The 24,713-nt window shown below is 36.6% G+C and overlaps 3 protein-coding genes across 3 annotated transcripts; 2 read left to right on the forward strand and 1 right to left on the reverse strand.

Annotated features, from left to right (window-relative positions):
• Positions 1–15,041: 15,041 nt before the first annotated feature.
• LOC139198005 (uncharacterized) lies at positions 15,042–15,638 on the forward strand. The gene is made up of 2 exons (XM_070826233.1): positions 15,042–15,384; positions 15,493–15,638. Exons 1-2 carry the CDS (start codon positions 15,042–15,044, stop codon positions 15,636–15,638), a joined length of 489 nt encoding a protein of 162 aa, XP_070682334.1.
• Positions 15,639–18,903: 3,265 nt separating this feature from the next.
• On the forward strand, positions 18,904–22,358 carry LOC103439226 (abscisic acid 8'-hydroxylase CYP707A1-like). Its single transcript, XM_008377768.4, has 8 exons — positions 18,904–19,247; positions 19,353–19,674; positions 19,863–20,012; positions 20,109–20,357; positions 20,659–20,748; positions 20,884–20,962; positions 21,472–21,578; positions 21,879–22,358. Exons 1-8 carry the CDS (start codon positions 19,042–19,044, stop codon positions 22,092–22,094), a joined length of 1,419 nt encoding a protein of 472 aa, XP_008375990.3. The 5' UTR covers positions 18,904–19,041; the 3' UTR covers positions 22,095–22,358.
• An 865-nt stretch (positions 22,359–23,223) lies between these two features.
• LOC103439224 (thioredoxin-like 4, chloroplastic) lies at positions 23,224–24,660 on the reverse strand. The gene is made up of 3 exons (XM_008377767.4): positions 24,107–24,660; positions 23,930–23,983; positions 23,224–23,589 (listed from the first exon to the last, which is right to left on the reverse strand). The coding sequence occupies exons 1-3, from the start codon at positions 24,563–24,565 to the stop codon at positions 23,467–23,469; spliced, it is 636 nt and encodes a 211-aa protein (XP_008375989.3). The 5' UTR covers positions 24,566–24,660; the 3' UTR covers positions 23,224–23,466.
• Positions 24,661–24,713: the final 53 nt, after the last annotated feature.

The following is a 24,713-nucleotide window of genomic DNA, read 5'->3' on the forward strand; positions in this document are numbered from 1 at the left end:
CTCCTCCCCTCTCACTCCAAAGCTATCTCTCTTTTCTTCTTTCTCTCTCCCCCTTCTCTCTTTTTTTTTACCCTTTTCGTTTCTCATCCAATTTGCTCTCTTTATTCTCTCGATTCTTTCTCTCACTCATCTTCCTCTCTATCTCCTCCGATCCTCTCACTTCTTTCTTTTTCTTCCAATCATCTCTTACTTTCTTTCCTCCTCTCTTCTCTTTCTCTCTTGACCCACTCTTTTTTAATCTCTTTGTCTAGTTTAAGTTGTAAGATTTAAAATTTTTAAATTGCATACCAAACAAGTTTTTGAGTCTTAAAAAAAATTGTTTTCAAGAAAAATTCTTAAAAAATATTTTGAGAAATTATAAAAAATTTCAAATAAAATATCAAACAAGTTCTAAGAAATCGGATATTCTTGTGACCGACATTTGTTTTTGTCAGGTTCGAGAATAATTTGATCCACCAATTTTCATGAGAATAATTTGTAAAGAGTTGTCACGGTCTAGCAGCCCATTTGAGGGCACTGTAGATTCTTAGATACCACAAAAAAAATAACCCTTTAATTCATACACTTTTGGAGATTCGCCAGCTGGAACTGTGATGTGGCAGGTTAAAACTTTTGATTTGGATCCTACTAGGATCGTCTTGTAGTTGGATTGAAGAAATCGCCGAGGAATCTTGGTCAAGGCATACGCTACCATGTATCTTTTTCAAACAACCAATAAGATGTTATCAGATCGTCATTTACTTTTCATCTAGGCTTTCAATAGTAAGATATCTTATCGATAACTATGTATTTGAAGTATTAAAAATATTAATCATATACGACATGTTTATAGTTAATAACTTGTTGATTGAGTTGCAGAACATTAACGTAATCAGACAACCTAATAACTACAAACATTGAACAAGGAAGCCTCAAGAACACAGCGGCCTATATAGAATATCTTGCTTTAGTTGCCCTAATCACGTGTATTGTTTGATCACGCAATCACACATCAATATATTTGTCATTTATCTTTTACTTAGACATCAATCACTGATAGCAGTGACTTAACGATAAACTTGATGAAATTCAATAGTCAATATGTCACGTAATCAAGTAGCCTGATCAAAATGTTTCTTTAATAACTAATTGGAGATAGCTATATCACAAATATTTCATCAAACGACCCCAACTGGCTGATGGAATATCTTTGATCTTCTCGACCAACGACTGATTGATGGTGGTCAGGAGATGGTCATCCACCGTGTGTTTACAGAAATAAAGAATCCAATGGCCCTTTTTTTATCCTTTTTCTTTTTCTTCAAATTCCTTATCGATTTGTATTATTTTACAGTGGAGGAGGCAGAACTCAGTTCTTGCCAAAGAGGGGTTATGGAGATGGGATACATTTAGTTTTGGATATATAATATATCATTGTTTCGTTCGTTCAATTAGTCTAATCACTTGATTTAATTAAAGTTTAAACATCACTTGTAGTTGAGTACGGAGGATGAAACATGTTATCTGCTACATCATTACAACAAGATTACACATACTTATGGGTAGAATTGTTCCTCCTTCCCGGGAAGGAGGAAAGTGCTCGTATAAATCAAAGAAATTAATAGTTCATTATAAGAATACTGCTTATTACTAGAACTATAACTATTTATTTATTCTACATGAGTGACTAAATGGCATCTAAATTGAATAAACACTAGTAGAGAATATGAAGAATTGCATTTGGCAAAATTTTGTAAGTGTCGACTTTTTCTTTATTAATCTAAGGGCAACGAAAGATATACGGCTGGTTCATGCAGTAGTTTACAAGTCGAATATGCAATCCTCAGATTTTAACTTAATAATTTGAATTGCTGAAATATCTAAACTTAGTTACAAAAACAAAATATATTCTCTAACTAATTTAACGTCAACGTTCAACTTGACTCATTTCAATATCTTTAAAATCACATAGTAAATTTAACATGCATGGTAAACCACATGTATTATTTATAACTTTGTGTCAAAACATACGTGTGGTTTAGGGGTTTAGGATTTGGTACACCAAAGTTGTCTCAATGCAAATTGATGCCTACAATGAAAATGAAATGAGGCATTCCGAATTTAGTATTTAATTAATATGATTTTTTTTCACAATAATTTGAATTTAAGGTGCATCAAGTTAGATTTATGAGACTAAGAGCTTTTTTTTCTTTTTTCTAATCAAGAATATATGAAGACCGATGAAAATTTTAAGATATATAAAAGCGTATGAGACCTAATTTAAAGTGAGGCCCAAAGTGCATATCTTGTTCGCCTCGGCTCTAGTACATAAATAACACTTGTCAATGGATTGGATTTGAATCTAAATTTATGCAGTTAATAGGATATGGATCGTGACTTCCAATCTAATTACCGAAAAAGATCCGAATTTGATATCGATTATAAATGGATTTGAATATATAACAAGGCTGATCTGAAACAATAATAATCTGACCCGACTTAATTAGTATGACATATTATTTGATTTTTATATTATTTATATTTTTGTATGACGGTAGTTTAAGTTTTTATGCAATAAAAATACATTTATATCATATTTTCTTATTATCCAACGTGAAATTTTTAATTAAAAATAAAATATTATTCAACTTGAATCACGTTTAAACTTAAACGTCATGTTGTAAGACAGTTAAATGTGAAGGTTTTGGGCCCAAAATTGAATAATGTTGATTGGTAATTTCACATGTACGCTAATAACAACTTACATCTATGCTATAAAAAGACTGTCATGATAACAATCAAAGTTAGTATGATTGTAATATACTTTTATAACGTTCAAGATAAATAACTAAACCTTAATCAATGGTCTTAGTTAATTCAAAGGTATTGTTTGGGCCCAAAATATTGGTTTGGGCCGAGTTTAGAATTGTTCTCGGCCCAGAGGCCATACTTAGGAGTCGCTGGGGGTCATCCGGTTTATGGGCCACATAGCCAAGGCCGGCCGTGTCCTATTAGGAATCCATGGGTAGTTGAATCCTGATACGAGAAGGAGTTTCGAGAGGATAAGGATGTTGAAGTTTGGGATTGAATACGGCCTGATAAGGGGGTTGAGTTCAAAGTCCTAGTAAGAGTAGGACTGGCCGAGATAAGGTTGGATCGCGGGAAGGAGTTCTAATTCGAGTATGGTTGGAAGCAGGTTGACTACTATAAATAGTGGGAGGATGACATCATTAAAGCCCCATACAATTCAACACACAAACTGTCCTGCACAAACCCTCGCTCTACGCGAAACCTTTCAACAACCTTGAGATTTTTATTTTCCTTTTTCGTTAACGCAACATCAACACATTTTACTCATCAGTTGAGTTCGGCCAACGAGTTGGCATGCCCAGCATACAACCAAATGACGTAGTTAGCTCATTAGTTACTCGACCTGCGAGCCACCTAGGCTTGGTAGTTTTTAAGGTCAACATTTTGGCACCCCCAGTTCGCGTTGGTCGAAGGCCGGGCTCCTTAAGGCTTTGTCAGACACCACTTCGACTAATCAAATCCTTGCAGCAAATGTGTCAAGCAGTGTTCTTTGAATAGGTTGGTGATGGACGATGGCAATGCGTCTTTAAAGAGTGGTCCCAAGATTTGATGAGTAATGTTTAGGTCATCCTTGAAGCGCAGAGTCTTGATGGCGTTCCGATCGATAAAGTCCTTGCACTTGTTGCACTCGTTGGAGAGCTAGGAGATGAAGGGGCCATTGATGAAGGCTTAAAGATTTCTGAGATGGAAGCTTGGGATTTTCTGGGTTTTGAAAGTTTTAAAAGCAAAGTGGCAAGAAAGTTCCAAGGGTTTTGGAAAACGTAAGGTACGAATGGAAATGATTCGGGTATTTATAGGCATTTGGGAAGGAAGGCTAAACGTTTGATTTTCAAAATTAAGGATAGAATCGAGTGGGAAAGTTGCTAATCATTGTAGATATTCAGAGAATCTAGGCAAAAAGACCAAGGTTTTTGCGGTTTGAGGACGCACGATTGAGTGTTGCAGCGGGTTTAGTGCAAGAGAGACGTTTCAACGGTCCCATGTTTTCGAGGGTCATGATAAGGCTGCTAGGTTAACCAGGGACCAACATGTGGCAGGACAGTTGGGAGAATCAAGATCGTGGGATTATGTCTCATAAATGTGCATAGTGGTATTTCTCAAGAGGATTCAATGTTTGTCTTTAGGTCGGTTTCGCTTGTTCAAGGTCGAGGCTCGAACCAAGGAGTGTAGGTCGACGACCTCATAAGTGAGGGGGCAATGTTTGGTCCCAAAATATCAGTTTGGGCCGAGTTTAGAATTGTTCTCGGCCCATAGGTCGTACTTAAAAGTCGTTGGGGGTCATCCGGTTTATGGGCCACATAGCCAAGGTCGGCCGTGTCATATTAGGAATCCATGGGTAGTTGAATCCTGATACGAGAATGAGTTTTGAGAGGATAAGGATGTTGAAGTTTGGGATTGAATGTGGCTTGATAAGGGGGTTAAGTTTAAAGTCCTAGTAGGAGTAGGACTGGCCGATATAAGGTTGGATTGGGGGAAGGAGTTCTAATCCAAGTATGGTTGTGATTCGATTAGAAGCAGGTTGACTACTATAAATAGAAGGAGGAGGACATCATTAAAACCCCCTCTAATTCAACACACAAACTACCATGCCCAAACCCTCGCTCTACGTGAAACCTCTTAACAACCTTGAGATTTTTATTTTCTTTTTTTTGCCAACACATCTTCAGTTTGGATAAACAACACTGTGAAGGCAATCGGCAAACATCTTTAGTTTGGATAAACAGCACTATTACCATATAATCAGCCGATCGCGAAGCACCTTCAATTTGGATAAACAGCACTGCGACGAGGCCAACTGGTTATCTATCCAAGTCTCGGTCGAGAAGGATTTTCAAATCCTTATTGGCAGAGGTCATTTCATCAGCCTTCTCGGCGAAGTGAGGTGTTACAGGTTATTAAATTTGGCACATTGAAGCCGAATTTGATATTGAACTTCGCAGAACTAACAACCTTGTCTTCAAGCTCTAGAACCCGAAGGCCGAGACTTGTTCCTTCCTCGGCCACAATTGTGAGTTTCATAAGTCAACAACGCACCCAATGCAACATCAACATATTTTACTCTTCGGTCGAGCTCGGCCAACGAGTTGGCACGCCCCACATACAACCGAAGGATGTAGTTAGCTCATTAGTTACTTGGCCTGTGAGCCACGTAGGGTTGGTAGTTTTTAGGGTCAACAGGTATATAATGAACAAGATAATTCACTCAATTTAATCAATGGTCTAAATTACTCTCTTTATTTTATTAAAATGAATAAAAATCCCATTATTATGTGAAGAGTACTGCAGAATTTCGTAAATAATAATACCCAAACTTTGGATATGTTATATGAATATTATATTATAGCTAGCTAGGTCTAGGTGAGATATCAGATATATGGCATTCGTCTATTTTGTTATCTGTCAAGGGAGCTGCATTTTGTGTGTGAATCTTTAGGGCGGCTATCAAACGACACCACTAGTAACCTCACTCATCTCTCTCTCTCTCTCTCTCTCTCTCTCTCTCTCTCTCTCTCTCTCTCTCTCTCTCTCTCTCTCCAAGCATGCATTGCATATATATACCTTGCAAACCAAGAAGTGATCGAGTGACAGAGAAATATATTATGATGACAATCCGAGCGAGCACAAATCTTCATCTTTATTTGATCTGTTTTCTGGCGTTTTGCATGCATTAGGGCAAATCTATAGTCGATATCTATTGCCGCAACTTTTGCTCATCTTACATCATAATATATGTAATACCTCCTATGAACTTCAGATCTAATATCTCCCAGTATATTTTTCTACTGGATTTACTTGGACTCGACTAGATCTCACACAATCTATATCATGACCAGCCCCATGATTATGCTTCTAAATGAGTCCAAGCCGAGATATTACGCTGATCTTTATGCATGAAAATTGAAATACCTATTTAATTCCTTCTATACAGTACATTTAGGGCCTGTTTGTTTGGCTTCACTAAGTTTCATTGGACTAGACTGGATTAACTCTTAGTGTATTGTCCAGCGTTTGTTGTGACGAGGGACTAATATTAATGAGATTTAATGAGATTACCTGGGACTTACCCAGACTAACAGCATCGCTAGCAGTTCTTAACAAGAGTCCCTGCAAACCACGAGACTAGCTAAGACCTGCTTCGTTCTACTCCCGTTGCTCTGCTGGCGTCATCTCTACAACCACATCTTCATCTTCTTTGCGACCACATCTTCATCTTCTTTGCGACGACATCTTCATCTTCTGCAACCATAACTTCCTCTCTATGCACACATCTGCACATTTTCGCGAATCTGCTCGGATCACAAAACCCAGATTCGCTAAGATTGCAAAACCCATATTTGAATCACAAAACCCATACACGAATTGCAAATCCTAGATTCGAATTGCAAACCCATATTCGAATTGCAAAACCAAGTTCGTTTGAAGCTTTGCAAAACCCAGATTTGATAGGAAAATTTTGTGGCCTTAAATCCAAAAGGAAATAACCAAAACCAAGGGTGCTTTACATACCAAATTCCTTTTGCAACTTTTGAGAGAAAGATGGAGGTTCTAGATAGGGAAATTGGGGCACAATTTCTTTTTTTTTTTTTTTTTTTGGATCCATTTGGTGCACAATTATATATGTACAGAGTTCCTTTGTTTTCGAGAGAAGGAATGCCGTTGACTAGAAAAAAGAGAAAAAAAAAAGAAAAAAAAGGAAAAAAAAAAGAAAAAAGAAAAATATTTATTATTATTTTGGTTATTAGTCCGACGTTGCACCAAACGTTACACTAAATTAGTCCAGCTTAGTCTAGTCTAAGTTAGTTCAGCTCAGTCTCTAAAGCTAGTTCAGTCCGAGATAATTCGGTGCAACAAACGTACCCTTAGTGCCTTAGTGTTTAGTGCTGATGCATGGTATATGAATCATAGGAAGAAAAAAAGACTTTATATGTGCCTATAAGGAGTTGAACTACTTTTCATATATTTGTCAGCCAATTTTATTCTGAAACCTCAACTTAATTTGTTCATTTAGGATTTACGGTTTAGGTCAAGTAGTAGTGGTGGGCATATATACCTACGTGTGTGTGCGCTAACTAAATACCTTTATGGCGTGTCTAGGATCTGAACCTTGGGGGGGGGGGGGAGGGGTCCCAATGTTAAATACAAGTTTTTAGGTAGGAACAAAGCGCGAAGTGCGCAGAAAAACAAATCTGTTTAATCACTTGGTGGACTTGTTGTGTACATGTCAACAAATATCAACATATACAAAAACAATATGATGAATGATATAGAGAGATTTGTCAAGTATTATCGATGCAACATGTTGATATATACCTAGCATTCATTACATCAAATAAACACAAAAGGAATCCATCCCAAATATTTGAAAGATCTTCGCATGTATGTTTTTTAGACTTGAGTGATTCTGGTTCGTCGCTATTTCCAACCGCTCCGTGGGTGTGTTGTGTGTCCGCCCGTGTGTTGCATATATGTGTGTGTCACACATCTTCTAGCACCATCTAATACGTGATATTGCTGAGTGTTACAAACATTGTTCGCCACTAAAACCAGTCTTAGCAGCCATGAAGATAATTCTCCAAAAAGTTGATTCCTAATTGCACATGTACGTGGTAATGGGGCAGTAGCTAGCTAGCTAGTCCATCAACCTAACACGTACTCAACATTTCCTTTCTTATCCACGATGTTATTTGTTAGATTGTTTGATAGTATAAGATGCTTATATTGTTAGAATATGAATCTGATAAAATGCTAAGATTGATTTTTTCCTTTGAGTAAATTGTACAAATGGTCCCTCAACTTTAATCAAATTGGAGCAATGGTCCCTCAACTAAAAATCCATTACCATTGGTCCCTCAACTTATCAAAATGTGTAGCTATAGTCCTTTTTATCAATTTTGTCAAAATAAGCTATGTTGGAATGACCATTTATATAATTAGGGTTCATTAACTCATCAAAGTGTATAATTATGGTTCTTTTTGTCAACTATGTCAAAAAATTTGTCAAAACGAGTTATATTGGAAGGACCATTGCTACAAGTGGGTTAAAGTTAAAGGACCATTTCTCCACTTGAATTAAAGTTCAGGGACCAATGGTAATGGATTTTTAGTTGAGGGACCATAGCTGCACGTTTTGATAAGTTGAGGGACCAAAGGTAATGGATTTTTAGTTGAGGGACCATTGCTCCAATTTGATTAAAGTTGAGGGACCATTTGTACAATTTACTCTTTTCCTTTTTCATCGACTATGTTTCACTGTATATTGGTCATAGTTTGACAATATAAGAAGACAGGATAGCATTATCCAAACATACCTATGCCTAGCCTTTAAGAGTATCTCCAAGAAAAGCTCTAAATAATGTTAAACTAGCAAGTGAAAAAAATCAAAAAACTATTTTGATTACTTGGATACACTATTCATCTCCAACACTACACTCCCTATTATAACAAACTTTCAATATTTTATTATTAACAATTTAAACTCAACCCACTGATTTTCTAAAACAAACTTTTCTCTTTCTTTTCTTCTTGCTCAAGGGTTTACCTTTGAGTTTTATTATATTTTTAATATTTAGCTGATGAACTGTTGCTCTGTAAAATAATAGTACTCAAATTTGGATTTTGAATTTTCAGAGAGAGCACACTAATACATCAAATCATGACTAACCTTACAATTAGTTAAGGTGGAGTATACTCTCTACAGCTAATAGAAGACTTAGCGCAAAATCATGCGCAATGATTTTCTAGAATTCATATAGCCGACCTCACTTAATTGAATAAGACTTGGTGGTTGTTGTTGTTGTTGTTGTTGTTGTTTGAAGTGTACTCTCTACAATATTCCATACCAGATTAAAGCACCCATCCAAGTTGATTAGATTGGCACCACCACCATTTCACCACCATACTTGTTCTTAGAATGCTTACAATAAGTTTGTTTTCTTTCTAATTTCTTCAAAGCATGAACATATGTAGTACTACTGCCACTGCCTAATTAAGTATTAATGCCTTTGAAAGCTTTAAAGCTTAATCGTACATTTGTGGTGTTATGCATGGTGGGATTAATGGTAAATTTGGGCAGCAGAAACAGACACCTGCCCCTATATTACTGACCATCCTAAGTATATATATCTTCACTAGGATTTCTCTGTCTCAAAACTCCAATCAGCATCGAACACCTCCCCAACTCTGAAAAAAGCAGGGAGTCGAAGAAATTGACACGTCTGGAGGTTGTACACTTTGTGCCCTTCAGTGACATTCGTCCCATGCATGATTGCCACTTAGACGGGCTGCCAAACTTGCCATAAAAAACCAAACAAACTCGTAACATTGTGTGGGGAGACTTTGTAGCAAGCAAATGTTCGTAGCCTTGTATTTCAATTGTTGGGCATGTGAAGTGTGAAAGCGACGGAGACCAACAGAGAGAGAGACCATGACCAACAGGAGATATATTGCATCTGTAGAGGCATACACCAGTCACTCGGCCGTTTTGATTTGGACATCATTCAGGTGCGTATATTCGACTTCTGTCGGGAGAAGTCGACAGCACTAATAACTTAAGCTACGTCTACAGCCCTAAGAGCTGTATAACATGTGGTCAGGGTTACAGGTGTAGTTCACAAAATGTGGGAAATACATTCTATGTTAAGGCACTCCTCGTCGTTTGTGCATATCTAGTTAGTGCATTTTAAATTAGATGGTAACTAATGTTGTGCAAACACTACATATGGTTTATACAATATTATCGAAGAAAGCTTTGAAACAATTTACCATTTGAATTTGGAAAATTTGGAAGAGTAACCAAAATTTAGATCTCATATAGAATTATAGCCACGCTTTTAAATTTATGATAATTATAACCAAAAGTTGATGTGAGAATGAATGTTGAAAACCCGTTTAATAACTACTTTTCGTTTTCAAAAGGCTGAAAGCTAAAAACCAAATTTGAAAACTCAAGAAAAATAATTTTCACTTTTTTATTTTCAATTTTAATTTTTAATTTTTTGAAAACTAAAAACTGAAAGTTGTTGCCAAACCGGATTTCGGTTTTTTTTTTTTTTTTTTTTTATTTTAATGAAAACTAAAAACAAAATGGTTACCAATACCTCCAATTTAGGTAATAGAATAATCATCTTACAAGAAAAATGAAAATCTTTTATTTCTATAATATTTGAAATACATTATACACAATTTTTCTTCAATATTTTGGAATGAACAATGAATATTAACCTACAAAATCGAACAGTAAAGATTGTTTAAAAAGTCGAATACATAATAGACTAAACAATCAAAGAAAAAAACCCATTACATATATTAAAAGAACTGAGGTGACAGATTGCACCATTGTTTGATTGCTTATTTATTTGTCAAGCTATTCATTGTTTGATTTCACATGTCAAGAAACTCCTACAATGTCATGATGGCATTGGTTTACCCTTTTTTTATTTGCTAGATCAACGGACGGTCGCCCCTGCAACAAGAAAGAAGTTCGACACTAGTCACATAAACCACTGAAAGGACATACAGGTCCTTTCCTCATTCCCATTTGGAGAGAGAATCTTTCGTGTATCCTTTAAAAATGATTGAAAACTTGCACTCATATATACCCTACTCATGTCCTGTGCTTTATCGTGCCAAATTTTAATAGGTCTATAGACTATATATTCCCACGTTTGCTCGTACGTTGTAATTGTACATTGCAGCGTAATTATTATGTCAATGAGATTCACTCGGAAATCCACCTTATTTCCTTCAGAGTTCCACATGCAGCCGACCAAAATAAAATTTGTGAATATTTCTTTTGCCCAGATCCAAGTAAATTTCGGTTTGTATATGTCAATAGAGCAACGATGGAATTCAAACTCACAACGCATACGTGTGAATTTAAAGTTCTAAAAACCAAGAGTTCTTCTTTCTTCCCCATGCATTTTGAAATATAAAAAAAAAAAGGTACGTAGCCGGATGTGATCTCCATGCAATCTCTGTGCCGGCCGGTAATAATCGGTCGATGATAGAACATATGTGTTTTTACCAATGCTATATATCCTAAACCGCATACAAATTTTCGACCACTCATATTATAATGCATAGTTTAATTCAATACGTAAAAGTGTTACATACAAACAAAATGTGTCTCCAGTCAGCCCCAACCACAGGAGATCGAGGAGGACCACGAAGACACTCTGATCTGGAAGGTTAGAGATCATGAGAATATTAGAAACGATGAACTGGATGCCGCTATTGCCGTTCATCTGCCCCCAAGATTATTGATTATTTCCTCCCCATTTCTGATTCTCTCTAGGTTTAATTAACATCCCTCTAAAAAAAAAATGAAAATGTTCATCACTTCTGTTTATACAAAGACGGTTTGCCACATACATTCGAAACTGTAGCGAAGGATGGGGTAGACCTGGATGAATAGCAGGTGACAAAAACGCGGGGAAAAGTAGAAAATAGATAAGAAAAGAAGAAAAGGAGAAGCGGGGACTGTCACCGACCCTGGCCTCAGCCAGAGCCGCCGCGGAAAAGGGATGGATCTAGAATTTGATAACAAGTTCCCACCAGGTGAAAAGAACTCGTTGGAAATTTAAGTAGTTTGAGTAGAAATTTTTTTGCCCCACATTGGCAATTCCTAAAAGATTTTATCACTTTATAAGATTTTATCACTATATATATATATATATATATATAATTATCAAAAGATGGGCCTTGGGCTCGGAAAATTAAATTCTTTAATTATTTATTTTTAATTAATTTCGAATTTAATTAAATTAATTTTCATTCGAACATACTCATCTTTTCAGATGAAGTCTGAAGTCAATAAAAACGCAGAGAGCACTGCACCCCATCTAAAGAGATGTCTCCCAACAGTCACATCCCATTTTTATACCTGTTGCGAACAGGCATAATCCTTCTATATATACATCCGTCTGCATGACATTTAGAGCACAAAAATCCATAGCATTCTTACTGAGAGTACCACAAAGAAATTCGTCAGCAGTTAAGTTTTCCGGTGCTGGAATTCTAACTTGATCGTTGAATCCTGGTGAAACAGACATCCGGAGAACTACAAGCATTGAGTAGGGGCGAAATTTCTGTTTCAAGGACATTGCGGTACGTAAGCCTCGATCTTCAATATTTCTGTTTAATATTAGTTCATTGTTCATACACTGTTTATTTGTTATCATATATAAATTTATAACAAATTGTTGACATATATTCAATAGAACTCTCACGAAAAGAGCATAACTCTGACGAAGGAGAGAAAAGCCACCACACAAGAGAGTACTGCTTGTAAGTTTGTTAATCATATGCAAGTTCAATACCAAAAAGTTAAAACGAATTAACACAAAGTCAAGAAACAAATCTGTAGGCATATTCTAACCCCTGTAAGTTTAGAAATGATTGTAAATCAGGTAATGTGTCTAGGGACTGTTATATGTTTCATACTTTGATAATAACACTACTTGATTCTTTACGTATAATGCAATTTTTATTCAGTACCTGTACATTAGAGTCTAACACACACATACATAAATTATTAATTAAAAACACCAAAAAAGTTTATGTACTTATCAAACAGTAATTTATGTGTAAAAAAAATTTAACATACGATATGTTATCTGTTATCCGTCATCATGAAGCAATGACAAGGAACTACTGTTTTCCTGCAGGGAAGAGGACGGTGATCCGTGGAGTGTTTTGAATTTTACTTACCTTTTCTGGAAGCTAACATCGTTCATATATATATATATATATATATATACAGAGAGCTTAAGGGGAGGGATCCCCATTTTTTGAAAAAAATGGGGATTAGGTGTGGGGCCCACTTCACATCGAATTTCAACGATCCGAACCGTCTATTTTGTTAGTCTCGATTCATAGATCACCCTTGCAAAAATTCAATTCAATCCGAAACCATTTGCATATTTAATTATCAAGATCAAATTTCATTTTTTCTTATATAACAAAGTATTTGTTCATTTCCTTGAACCCAAGTAGATGTCTTAAACATTTCCAATTTAGCTAATATTTTGCAAGGGTGATCTATGAATCGAGACTAACAAAATAGACGGTTCGGATCGTTGAAATTCGATGTGAAGTGGGCCCCACACCTAGTCCCCATTTTTTTCAAAAAATGGGGATCCCTCCCCTTAAGCTCTCTGTATATATATATATATATATATATATATATATATGTATGTATGGGTGTGTGTGTGTGTGTAGAGGTCGCACTTGGTGCGATGGCAAGTGCCTTCGCTCATGAGCGGTAGGTCTCGGGTTCGAGACTTGGGAGCAGCCTCTCCATAAATGGGGGTAAGGCTAGCCGACATTCACCTCTCCCAGACCCTGCGTAAAGCAGGAGTCTTGTGCACTGGGTACGACCTTTTATGGGTGTGTGTGTGTGTGTATTTATATATATACACACATACTATTAAGCACATAGCTAGAAGATTTTCGAATACGCTTTTGCAAATCGCAACCAAGAGACAACAAGAGTTTAATTTGTCTTGGATTGCCTCTATTTCTAGTAACATCAAGAAACCTAAATAGTTAAGGCCAAGTTAAGCATGCATGCACGCATGCCACTCATGTTTTACACGGACCACATTTTTCTTTTTCTTTTTGGACAAAGGGTAAATAAACTGTACTAATTGGCCAAAGTATGTTTACCAAATTTGTAACTTTATTTGCTTTAGGATTAGGAGACAGCAATGCGGTTTGAATAAACTGAGGCCCCACGTATCCCTTTGGGTGTTTCAATATGGACTGTACAATTAAATGCTTGATTTCATGTTAACAATTGCGTGTTGAAAGAAAGGGAAAAAACATAAGGATCTTAATTGATTGATTGAACCTAATTATTTCAAATTCAAAAGTATTACATTGAATAGATCTACTTATTTCAAATACATTGTACTTTGTAGTTCTATCCTTTGCTTATAATCAATTAAGAGTATTGTTAAAATTCTAAATATGGAAAGGGAAGGTAAAGTGTTGTTGTTTTTAGTTGATATACATTTTCAATAGGAGAATGTTTGTTAACACAAATGCGACAGCACTCAGCGCATTTATTCACTTAGTGAACAGTGATAGACCCCAATGAACATTAATAGGCCAAATGCATCTCCACCCCTAAAAAAATGCGCTGGCACAAACAATCTCAATTCCTACAAAATGTGCTAACACCCAGCCCATTTAAAATATTTTAATTTTTTTTTATAAAAGAATAAATAAATAAAATAGTTTTAATTTCGGATAAGATTTTTAACCAATCTCTTCACACCACGTGTCATTATCCGAACGTACTATTTTGTGAATAAATTTTCGCTAAGATTTGCAACCATTCCCGACGCGCCATGTGTTATTATCCAAACGTACTATTTTGTGGATAGATTTTCGATAAGATTTTCAACCAATCCCGACGCGCCATGTGTTATTTCCTGTTTGCAATAATTTAGCCCAGATTTTCAACCAATCACGTAGTGCCACGTGGCATTGTCCAGAACCTCATCCTTTTTTTTTGTCCATATAAACCCTACATCTCTACATCCATCCTCACATTAAACTCAATCCTTCTTTTTAGCTCAGAATCCTTCTTCATCATTTTCAAATCTTGAGTTTTTTTTACAATGTCTTTTTCAAGGAGAGTGTATAAATAATTTGAGGAGCAATAGAAAAGATTGTTGGCACAACAAGAAGAATTGATCAATCTCGAGGAAGGTGGAGGTGGAGATGAGGCTTTCGCAATGGAGGAGGATGAGGATGAGGACCATAGAAGGCAAAGGGCCTTACATTCCCACCGTGTCATGGAAGTTGTGTGTCAGAAAGCCAAACCCAGAGGAGCCGCAAACTTCGATAGAAAAAGGGAAAGATGAGGTAAATATCTCTTGGAATATTATTTTATTCCCAACAACATATTCCTTGATCATGTTTTTAGACGTTGTTTTAGAGTGCAATGAAGTTTGTTCGACAAAGTCATGAGTGCTATTTGCAACCATGATCCATACTTTGTGCAAAAAGAGGATACTTTTTATGTTTTAGGTCTTTTTCCTGAGCAAAAAATTACGACCGCCTTGCAAATGCTTGCATATGGAGCATCTGCAAATCAAGTGGATAAGATTGCGAGGATGGGAAAAACAACTGTTCTGGAGTCCCTGATGCAGTTTTGCTCTGCAATTGAAGCCTTGTACACCAATGAGTACCTCTGGACACCCACGCCAAGGGACATGCGAAGGCTTCTGTGGAAGGGTGAGATGCGAGGCTTCCTTGGCATGATTGGAAACATCGACCGCACGCACTGGACTTGGAAAAATTGTCCAAGTGCGTGGCAATGAGCTTATGGCGATAGAAAATGAGCCAAAAGTATCATTTTGGAAGCTGTGGCTTTATTTGATACATGGATTTGGCATGCTTTTTTTGGTGTTCCAGGAGCTCAGAATGACCTAAATGTCCTTGCCCAATCTCCAGTGTTCGACGAACTACTGCAAGGAAAATTGCCAAGATGCACATATTGGGTTAATGGCAATAAATATGACATATCATACTACCTTGCAGACGACATTTACCCAAGGTAGTCAACATTTGTCAAAACAGTGCCACATCCAACAACAACAACAACAACAAAGCCTTTTCCCACTAAGTGGGGTCGGCTATATGAATCCTAGAACGCCATTGCGCTCGGTTTTGTGTCATGTCCTCCGTTAGATCCAAGTACTCTAAGTCTTTTCTTAGAGTCTCTTCCAAAGTTTTCCTAGGTCTTCCTCTACCCCTTCGGCCCTGAACCTCTGTCCCGTAGTCACATCTTCGAACCGGAGCGTCAGTCGGCCTTCTTTGCACATGTCCAAATCACCGGAGCCAATTTTCTCTCATCTTTCCTACAATTTCGGCTACTCCTACTTTACCTCGGATATCCTCATTCCCAATCTTATCCTTTCTCGTGTGCCCACACATCCCACGAAGCATCCTCATCTCCGCTACACCCATTTTGTGTACGTGTTGATGCTTCACCGCCCAACATTCTGTGCCATACAACATCGCTGGCCTTATTGCTGTCCTATAAAATTTTCCCTTGAGCTTCAGTGGCCTACGACGGTCACACAACACGCCGGATGCACTCTTACACTTCATCCATCAAGCTTGTATTCTATGGTTGAGATCTCCATCTAATTCTCCGTTCTCTTGCAAGATAGATCCTAGGTAGCGAAAACGGTCGCTTTTTGTGATCTTCGCTAGATTGCTCCGGTCATAGTGTGGATAAGTATATAAATGGATAGAGATAGGAAAGCAAACACAAGATGTACGTGGTTCACCCAGATTGGCTACATCCACGGAATAGAAGAGTTCTCATTAATTGTGAAGGGTTTACACAAGTACATAGGTTCAAGCTCTCCTTTAGTGAGTACAAGTGAATGATTTAGTACAAATGACATTAGGAAATATTGTGGGAGAATGATCTCGTAATCACGAAACTTCTAAGTATCGGAGTGTGGTGTCGTCTTGACTTGCCTTATCTGTCTCATAGGTAGATGTTGCATCTTCTCTAGAAGTACTTTTCCTCCATCCAGGGGTGGTATCTTTAACTGGTGGAGATGCACAAGGTAATGTATCAATTTCACTTGAAGCTTACTTGTAGTTTCAGGCTTGGTCAAGCGCGATACAAACCATGTAGTAGGAGTCCCCCAAGTCGCCGAGCTAGGGGGTCTGCTGAAAGAGGTGACAGACAAGGTAAGCAATCAGAGCTCCGACTGATTGTTCACATTCTCCCCATCTTGCAGCAGCATGAAGGATAAAGAGAAGAAAAATGAGAAGAGATGATATGAGATACTTTTGCTTTTGAAGAAGTAACTTTCCACAGGGTGAAAACGGTCGCTTTTGAAGAAGTAACTTTCCACATCCACATGGTGAAAAAGAAAAACACTTCGCAAAATGTCAAGAGGGTTGTAGGAAGGATGTGGAGCGTTACTTTGGTATCCTGCAAACTCGTTGTTCGATTGTGAGGTTTGCTGCTAGAATGTTTGATGTCGAGGCTCTTCGAACCATCATGATGACGTTTATTATTCTCCACAACATGATCATGGAAGATGAGTATGATTATGATGCCGTCGATAAATACGAGCCGGATCCGATGAATAACTTAAGAACACGTATTTATTGTGCTCATGATCGGATGAGCCGTTGGAATGGGATGGACGTTACAATGAATTGATCATTCAGCAGTACATTGATGTGCAAGATCTATACTGGCACGTAACCCGCCAGAATGACTTAATTGAGCACCAGTGGGGATTGCAAAAAGGTGAAGATAATTAAAATGAGCTTGTGGTTGAAGAATAAAGTGTATTTTTTTAAGTTTATGTAATTTTATTTGATGTGTTTTTTTTTAAGTTTATTTGGTGAGGTCATGTAATCTTGTTTGATGTGTTCAAAAAACGTACAAAAAATAAATTTAAAATTGCATAAAGTTCTAAAAATAAATAAGAAATTACATAAAGTACTAATAATAAATAAGAAATTACATCTATAAATAAAAATAAATAAGAAATTACATAAGGTACTAAAAATAAAGACGAACATTCAAACAACGTAACATCTTTAATGAGTTGTGGGTTACATAAAGTACTAAAAATAAAGACGAACATTCACACAACATTCACACAACATAACATCTTCAATGAGTTGTGTGAACCCAACATTCACACAACGTAACACCTTCAATGAGCTTCCATGAAGTCATTTTTTTTTCTCTCAAAGTGTAGAAAATATTGAAATGTGGTGTAAGGTGGAAGATGAGGGTTAGATATTTATAGAAAAATAAATAAATTATTTCTGTATTTTTTAACAAACCTTCACCGTCCAAACCTCATAATTGGAATTGTTCATTCTCTTTAACATCATATAAAGATCCTATATGCAAAAAGAAAAATTTAATTTGAAGACCTTTTTAGCCATTCATATGCATAAAACAAATGGACTGTTCATCATGAGGATGTTACTTGTTATCAAAATCGTTGATTGGTTCAATATGTATAGATGACTAAACAATTTCCAAATGGAATAACATTTTTGCAGATATGATCTTAGATGATGGTAAATAGAATGAACAGTGTTGATTATGATGTTTTGTTAACTGTAAGTGGAGAGACAAGTAAGTTATCCTCATAGGAGCCACAAGCATTATCCTTTTCAATATACCCACATGCCATATGTGAAATTTGACCTTCTTTAACTAGGAGAGGGAACAATATTTGTTTTGTTTTGTTTAGTTGGTATTGTTGAAGCTATTTTTTCTCAATACAAGTGTTATTCTGCACTAAATTCATTTAAATTACTGGGAGAATTCAAACTTAAGTGCAGGATTGCACACTGCTTTAACCAATTTGACTATATATAAGACCAAGTTTGCAATTTAGTTGGTATTACTTATATTCTTCAATTTTACTATGTCATATATATATTCTAGTAATTCAATTCAAGTTTACAATCGGGTTTAACCCCAACATTAATCAGTATTTATATAAATTATAATGGACTCAGCCTTCTAGATTGCTTGTAACAACGTATTACAAGAAAATCCTAGGGGATTCGTATGATGTAAGAAAATTTAATGTAGAAAGGTGAAAAATGGTTTGAACAACAAAACTAACCATGCAAGGTGAAAATTTGTGTGTACAAGTGATGGATGTCTTGTTGCTATAGCTGGAATTTTGTGTACCTTATTTACCATGGAGTAGGATTATTTACCATATACACCTGCCGACCTAATCTCCAATCGACACTTGTCTCTGCTCTCTGTTTCAACCTTTTGGCTCTATATAAACTGCCTCCTCCTTCTTCTCTACCAGTCGCTTAAAATTAGCAAAGCATGCAACTCCTCTCTTTTTTTAATACAAACCTCACTAACTAAGTAACATTCTCATTAAAAAGGAGAGAGAGACTGAAAGAAGGTGGTCGGGCTTAGGGTTTAGCGTTTAGAGATCGATGGATGCAATTTTGACCTACGTTTTCATCTTTCTCTGCACCCTTCTGTCATTTGTATTTTTCATGAAAAGGGACAGGAGAGGAGGAGAAGCACCCCAGAAAAGGGCTCAGCTCCCTCCAGGTTCATTAGGTTGGCCTTATATAGGAGAGACCCTTCAGCTCTATTCTCAAAACCCAAATACTTTCTTTTCTTCCAAACAGAAAAGGTACTAAATCAAATTGACCCGATTTCGTCGTCAAGTTTTTTCTTTTTCTTTATTTACATGAGGGTATCGAACTCTAAACATTTCTATGCTTTGTACTTTGTTCAGGTACGGAGAGATTTTCAAGACGCATATTCTGGGATGTCCAAGTGTCATGCTGGCGAGCCCGGAGGCCGCGAAGTTTGTGTTGGTGACTCAAGCTCACTTGTTCAAGCCCACGTATCCCAAAAGCAAAGAGCGTTTGCTTGGTCCGTCTGCACTGTTTTACCACCAAGGAGATTACCATATGCGGATGAGGAAATTAGTTCAAGGATCTCTCTCCCTTGATATTATTCGAAATTTGGTGCCTCATATTGAAGGCTTAGCTGTTTCTGCCACAGACTCCTGGGCCACAGGCCAAGTCATCGACACCTTCCATGAAATGAAGAAGGTGAGACTACCCTAACCTAAAATCATTATTTCTGTTTTTTAAGCGAAACAGAAAACAATTACACAAAATTAGTTATTCGTCAATAGCATGCAAAACGCAAGAAAAATACAATTAAATAAAAAATCTTTGACTTTGGCCGTTTTATTAATCAACTGACTTTTATTTTTCAATTTACTGTATCATTGTAGTTATCTTTCGAGGTTGGTAAACTTGCAATTTTTGGCAATTTGGAGGCACATTACAAAGAAGAGCTCAAGAGGAATTACACCATTGTGGACACAGGCTACAATTCATTCCCCACAATCATTCCGGGCACACCATACAAAAAGGCTTTGTTGGTAATTTTCTTTTTGTTAATACATGTAATTACTGATTAAATCCAAATAAAGTGTTTGATAAACTAATTGTTCGTTAATTGTTTTGACTATTTGTAGGCAAGGAAAAGGCTAAGAGTAATTTTGGGTGATATTATATGTGAGAGGAGGGAGAAAAGATTACTTGGGAAAGATCTTTTGGATTGCATGTTGAACTCAAAAGATGAAAAGGGTGAAGTCTTAACGGATGACCAAATTGCTGACAACATTTTGGGGGTGCTTTTTGCTGCTCAAGACACTACAGCTAGTGTGATGACCTGGATTGTCAAGTACCTCCACGATGACCCCAAACTTTTAGAGTCTGTAAAGGTACTACAACACACACCAACAATGCTACTTTCAGTCGTTTTCAGGCGAGCAATTTTTCACCGTTTAATCAATATTTTGAAATTTTCCATGCGTATATGAGCAACGTTTAATCATGTATTATTGTTGAATTCGCATTCCATCAGCAATTAGAAATCGCTTAACGATGGATGCAAATATACAGCTATAGCCATATCATCATGATTCTTTTCCTAGGCTCTACAACAATTCACTTTTACTCCATTTGCCGTCTCTTTATCTATAAAAGAAATGGCACTTTTATGTATACTTGCCTAAATTGCAGGCTGAGCAGAAGGTTATTCGTGAAGCAAATGAAGAAGGCCAGCAACCATTGAGCTGGGCACAGACTAGAAACATGCCAGTTAGTCACAAGGTATAATATATATATATATATATATATATATATGCGCGCGCTTTCTCATACGATACAATCATACAAGGCATGGAATATATTTTTACCTAATTTGTTGCTACCTGTAGGGAATTACGTAACTTCTTTCTTTCTCAGGTTATTTTAGAGAGTTTGAGAATGGCAACCATTATATCTTTTGCTTTTAGAGAGGCTGTGGTTGATGTGGAATACAAAGGTATTAACAAGACTATAAACTAAAAAATATTTTATTCTTGAAAGTTTATATCTATATAGAGGTGAAATTTATATACTATATATTAGGGAAATGATTTCCGCACACTCTTTTCTTCATATTCACACATTTGATTACTTATGTCCATTGATTCTCATTCAATTCATTCAGTCTATTGATTCCCTACTATGCGATCATCAAGTCCCTAATTTTTTAATGATATTTTGTCATACATTTTTTGTATCATCGTGTCCCTTTTGAATGACATTGCTCCTTATAAGATATGTATATTCAAGACGAAGTGCGACAGTTATTGAATAAGAAAACAAAAATAAAGTTTTAATTATTGATAACTACATACACATACACAATCTCTACTTGTTTTGGTCAAATATAATCTCTTGATTTGAGCATATGTGCATTAATTTTTTTAACAAGAAAATGAGATGTATTTGCTATATGAAAATATAAATCTAGAGACTATGTATGGTTGACGGTGGAATATGTGACAGGGTACTTGATTCCAAAAGGTTGGAAAGTGATGCCTTTGTTCAGGAACATTCATCACAATCCTGAATTTTTTGCCGACCCTCAGAAATTCGATCTCTCTAGATTCGAGGTAGGGTGACTACTACTGTTTCTTTCTTTGTTCTTAGTCATTCACCACACCATATCTGAACTTTAAGATGTCAGAAAAGTCTGGAATTCATCAGTATATGATAATTGTACAATTTAACTATGAGCTTGAGTTATAAAAATTTAAAATTTATATAAAAAGTGTAGCGAGTGAATCTGAACCACTTAAAATACAATTTATATTATTGTACATTGATGTAAAGTAGGATAGATATTACTTCCTATAATTATTAACAACTAATGCATCTTGATGTTTTAATCAAACTCGTCGATGCTTAATTAGGTTGCACCAAAGCCAAATACATTTATGCCATTTGGAAGTGGAGTGCATGCCTGTCCCGGAAACGAGCTTGCAAAGCTGGAAATGCTGGTTATGATGCACCATTTGGTCACCAAGTTGAAGTGGGAAGTAGTGGGATCCCAAAGTGAGATTCAATATAGCCCATTCCCTGTGCCTCTGCATGGACTCCCAGCAAAATTTTGGAAACAATCTGCCTGAGCTGAACTCTCACAGCCCTCCCCAAATTAACTTACCCTCATAATTTGTGTGTTTTTTGCGAGCATCTCCAACCGATCTGTTAAAGTGATATGCACGGACACAAAATTGCAAGAATTAAAGGAGAAAATCAATCCAACTAAGTAATCAAATCCTCATAGATTCGAAGGCACTAAGGGCAATGTAATATTATTTTATTTATAATGGTGCTTATGTTTTTCTATGAAAACATAATAAAGATGATATAATATTTTATATTAGAGTGGACTTCTCACAATTTTATAAAGGTTCAAATTGCTACCTAGACCAACAAATGCAAATGTATCATTTTAGATTTGATATATCTCCTTTAAAGATGCTTTATGACACATTTCATTTTTGCTACTCTGTTTTATCTCCCCTTATATTATATGGAACTGATAAGATAGAGATTTTCCATGCAAGACATCTGTCTTTAATCTAACAAATGACAGATCCTTTATTGATAATTGGTCGATACATTTGTGTTAGGTTGTCATCGACAACGATATTGACACGACTATAGATACCATATTGACGATTCATTCTTTAATATACGCGAGTTTCTTGTTCATGGAAGAACTGGGTTTGATATTATTATCATCTTTGCCATTCTCTCTGCCATGTTCTACCTTTTCCCAAGTGCATTTAGCATTGATCTGCAGTCATATTTAGTTTGCTAATCAGGAGTTACTGTGACATAATTTGGTGGAGCTCTATGATATATCACATACAACACGTACAATATAAGAGGAGGGATTACTGTTACGCTATGGTCGATTATTTAGACAATAGTCAAGATTACCAATCTAAGAAATTTAAAGTTTTGAGTTCCCTGAAAATCGCTCATTTTTCTGCTAACGATTCTATTTTGCGGAAATGAAATGTCCCCGTTGGTAGATAGTTTGCTTGTTCATCCATTCCCTTCTTCTGGTGCTTGTTCTCTGCTGCGTTGGTGTAGTTTGGTTGCTTGTATACGGTTCTTGGTTGCGGCAGTTTGCTAGCTAGTAGCTGCTACTTGTTTTGTATTGTTGCTTCTCTTATTCACCAAAAAATAAAAAATATTTTCTTGGCCCTTTAGAATGGCAAATCGAATGTCATTCCACACGTTCAATTTGCGTAACAACACTAGCAAATGCTTTAATAATATATACCACAAGGTGCAAAAGTAGCAAAGAACCCTTGAGCACCAATTTGTTGTTTAAGAAAAATAAGAGCTCGTGTGAGAAGCTAATCAAGAATGTGACATGATTGGAACTCAATAGATCACAACACGTATACTATATATCTGTGGAGCGATTGCTGTTACATTATTTACAGATATCATAGGTCTGTAGACAAAAACTCATTGATTTGCTCAAACTTCTTGAGAAGCTGGAGTTGTGTATTTACTAATGGCTGCAGTGATCCTCTCTTTGTCTCTGGTAGGGAATGCTTCCAAGAGGACTCCGTCTTTATAGAAGTGGAAGAGGGGCACCGTCTGCATCGTTTCATTCAATCTTACAAATTTTCAGTACGAAGTACGGAATCAAACTAAAATAGAACTTAATACAAACTTTTTCTCAGAAATAATAAAACTAAGAGGGCATTACACAAATAATAATCCACTTATAAATCAGAGTTTAGTGTCCTTTCAGCTCAAATTTTTGTTAGAAGTTTGTAACCAGTTATATTTGTTCATATTTCCCTTTACTCGATGCACACGTTACGTTCCATAAATTCATCTCAACAACAATGTATAGGTGAGTACTTAATCAAACTAACATATAAGATTAGTGTGCAACGTTTCCAGTGAAATCAAGCAATCCAGAGAATGTTACCTTAATTCTAAGTCGATCAGCAACCTCGGATTGTTCATCGTACTCATCAATTACCTGCAGAAATTAGAAAGAAAAAAAAAATCGTTTACCGCAATTACATATTGAGGTAATAAAGCAAAGTTGAAATCAGAATGAACGATTTTGAACATGGCGTTTGTACGGCGAAATGATACTGACATTATGCTTTAAGAAGATAACAGCAGCTTCTCCATCGCCAGCTCCCTTGCACAACTTTGAAAACCCTTGCTCTATGTACTTGCAGCTCCCACACGAAGTCCGATAAAAATCCACTACAACCAAAGCACCACTTTCTCTAGCCGTTTCAAGAATTTTGCTGAACTCCGCGTCAGTCCTAAACTCTCTAACACATTCAACGGGACACACATCGTCGTCGTCCTCTTCGGACAATTCTCCTAGGTTTCCCGTCGCCACTCGGGCCTCTACGTGCCCGAATGCGCCGTGGAATCCCGAAACTCCCAGCGCCGTAGTTTTGATGATGGTTGATGGATTTCCGGCTCTCAGAAGACGTGATTTAACTTGGGAGGGACTCGTTGAACCGAGTTTTGTGTTTGGTTTCGTGACAAAGTTGAATGAGGCTTTGGCCTTGCCGTAAAGAATGCTCTGCCTGTGCATCATTAGCCAATGGGAACACGTATTTTCGGAGCTGATTGCCTCTGGCAGTTGATGAGGTTCTCATTTGCCATATCTGAATTCTGAGTTATGCCACCAATCAGAAGACGACACGACATCATTAACCATATCGGCTTGCTGTCTGATTTCCCAA

Source organism: Malus domestica, chromosome 08 (genome assembly GCF_042453785.1).
Source record: "Malus domestica chromosome 08, GDT2T_hap1".
In the NCBI taxonomy this organism is placed as follows: domain Eukaryota; kingdom Viridiplantae; phylum Streptophyta; class Magnoliopsida; order Rosales; family Rosaceae; genus Malus; species Malus domestica.

Bases quoted from the DNA above. Each gene is read 5' to 3' on its own strand.
- LOC139198005 (XM_070826233.1), top strand. From the start codon at position 15,042: ATGAGTGCTATTTGCAACCATGATCCATACTTTGTGCAAAAAGAGGAT. The intron at 15,385-15,492 runs GTGCGTGGCAAT...TTGGTGTTCCAG, and splicing joins GACTTGGAAAAATTGTCCAA to GAGCTCAGAATGACCTAAAT.
- LOC103439226 (XM_008377768.4), top strand. From the start codon at position 19,042: ATGGATGCAATTTTGACCTACGTTTTCATCTTTCTCTGCACCCTTCTG. The intron at 19,248-19,352 runs GTACTAAATCAA...TACTTTGTTCAG, and splicing joins TTTTCTTCCAAACAGAAAAG to GTACGGAGAGATTTTCAAGA. The intron at 20,013-20,108 runs GTAATTTTCTTT...GACTATTTGTAG, and splicing joins CATACAAAAAGGCTTTGTTG to GCAAGGAAAAGGCTAAGAGT.
- LOC103439224 (XM_008377767.4), bottom strand. From the start codon at position 24,565: ATGATGCACAGGCAGAGCATTCTTTACGGCAAGGCCAAAGCCTCATTC. The intron at 23,984-24,106 runs GTCAGTATCATT...TAATTTCTGCAG, and splicing joins TTATCTTCTTAAAGCATAAT to GTAATTGATGAGTACGATGA. The intron at 23,590-23,929 runs GTAACATTCTCT...GAAACGATGCAG, and splicing joins CTGATCGACTTAGAATTAAG to ACGGTGCCCCTCTTCCACTT.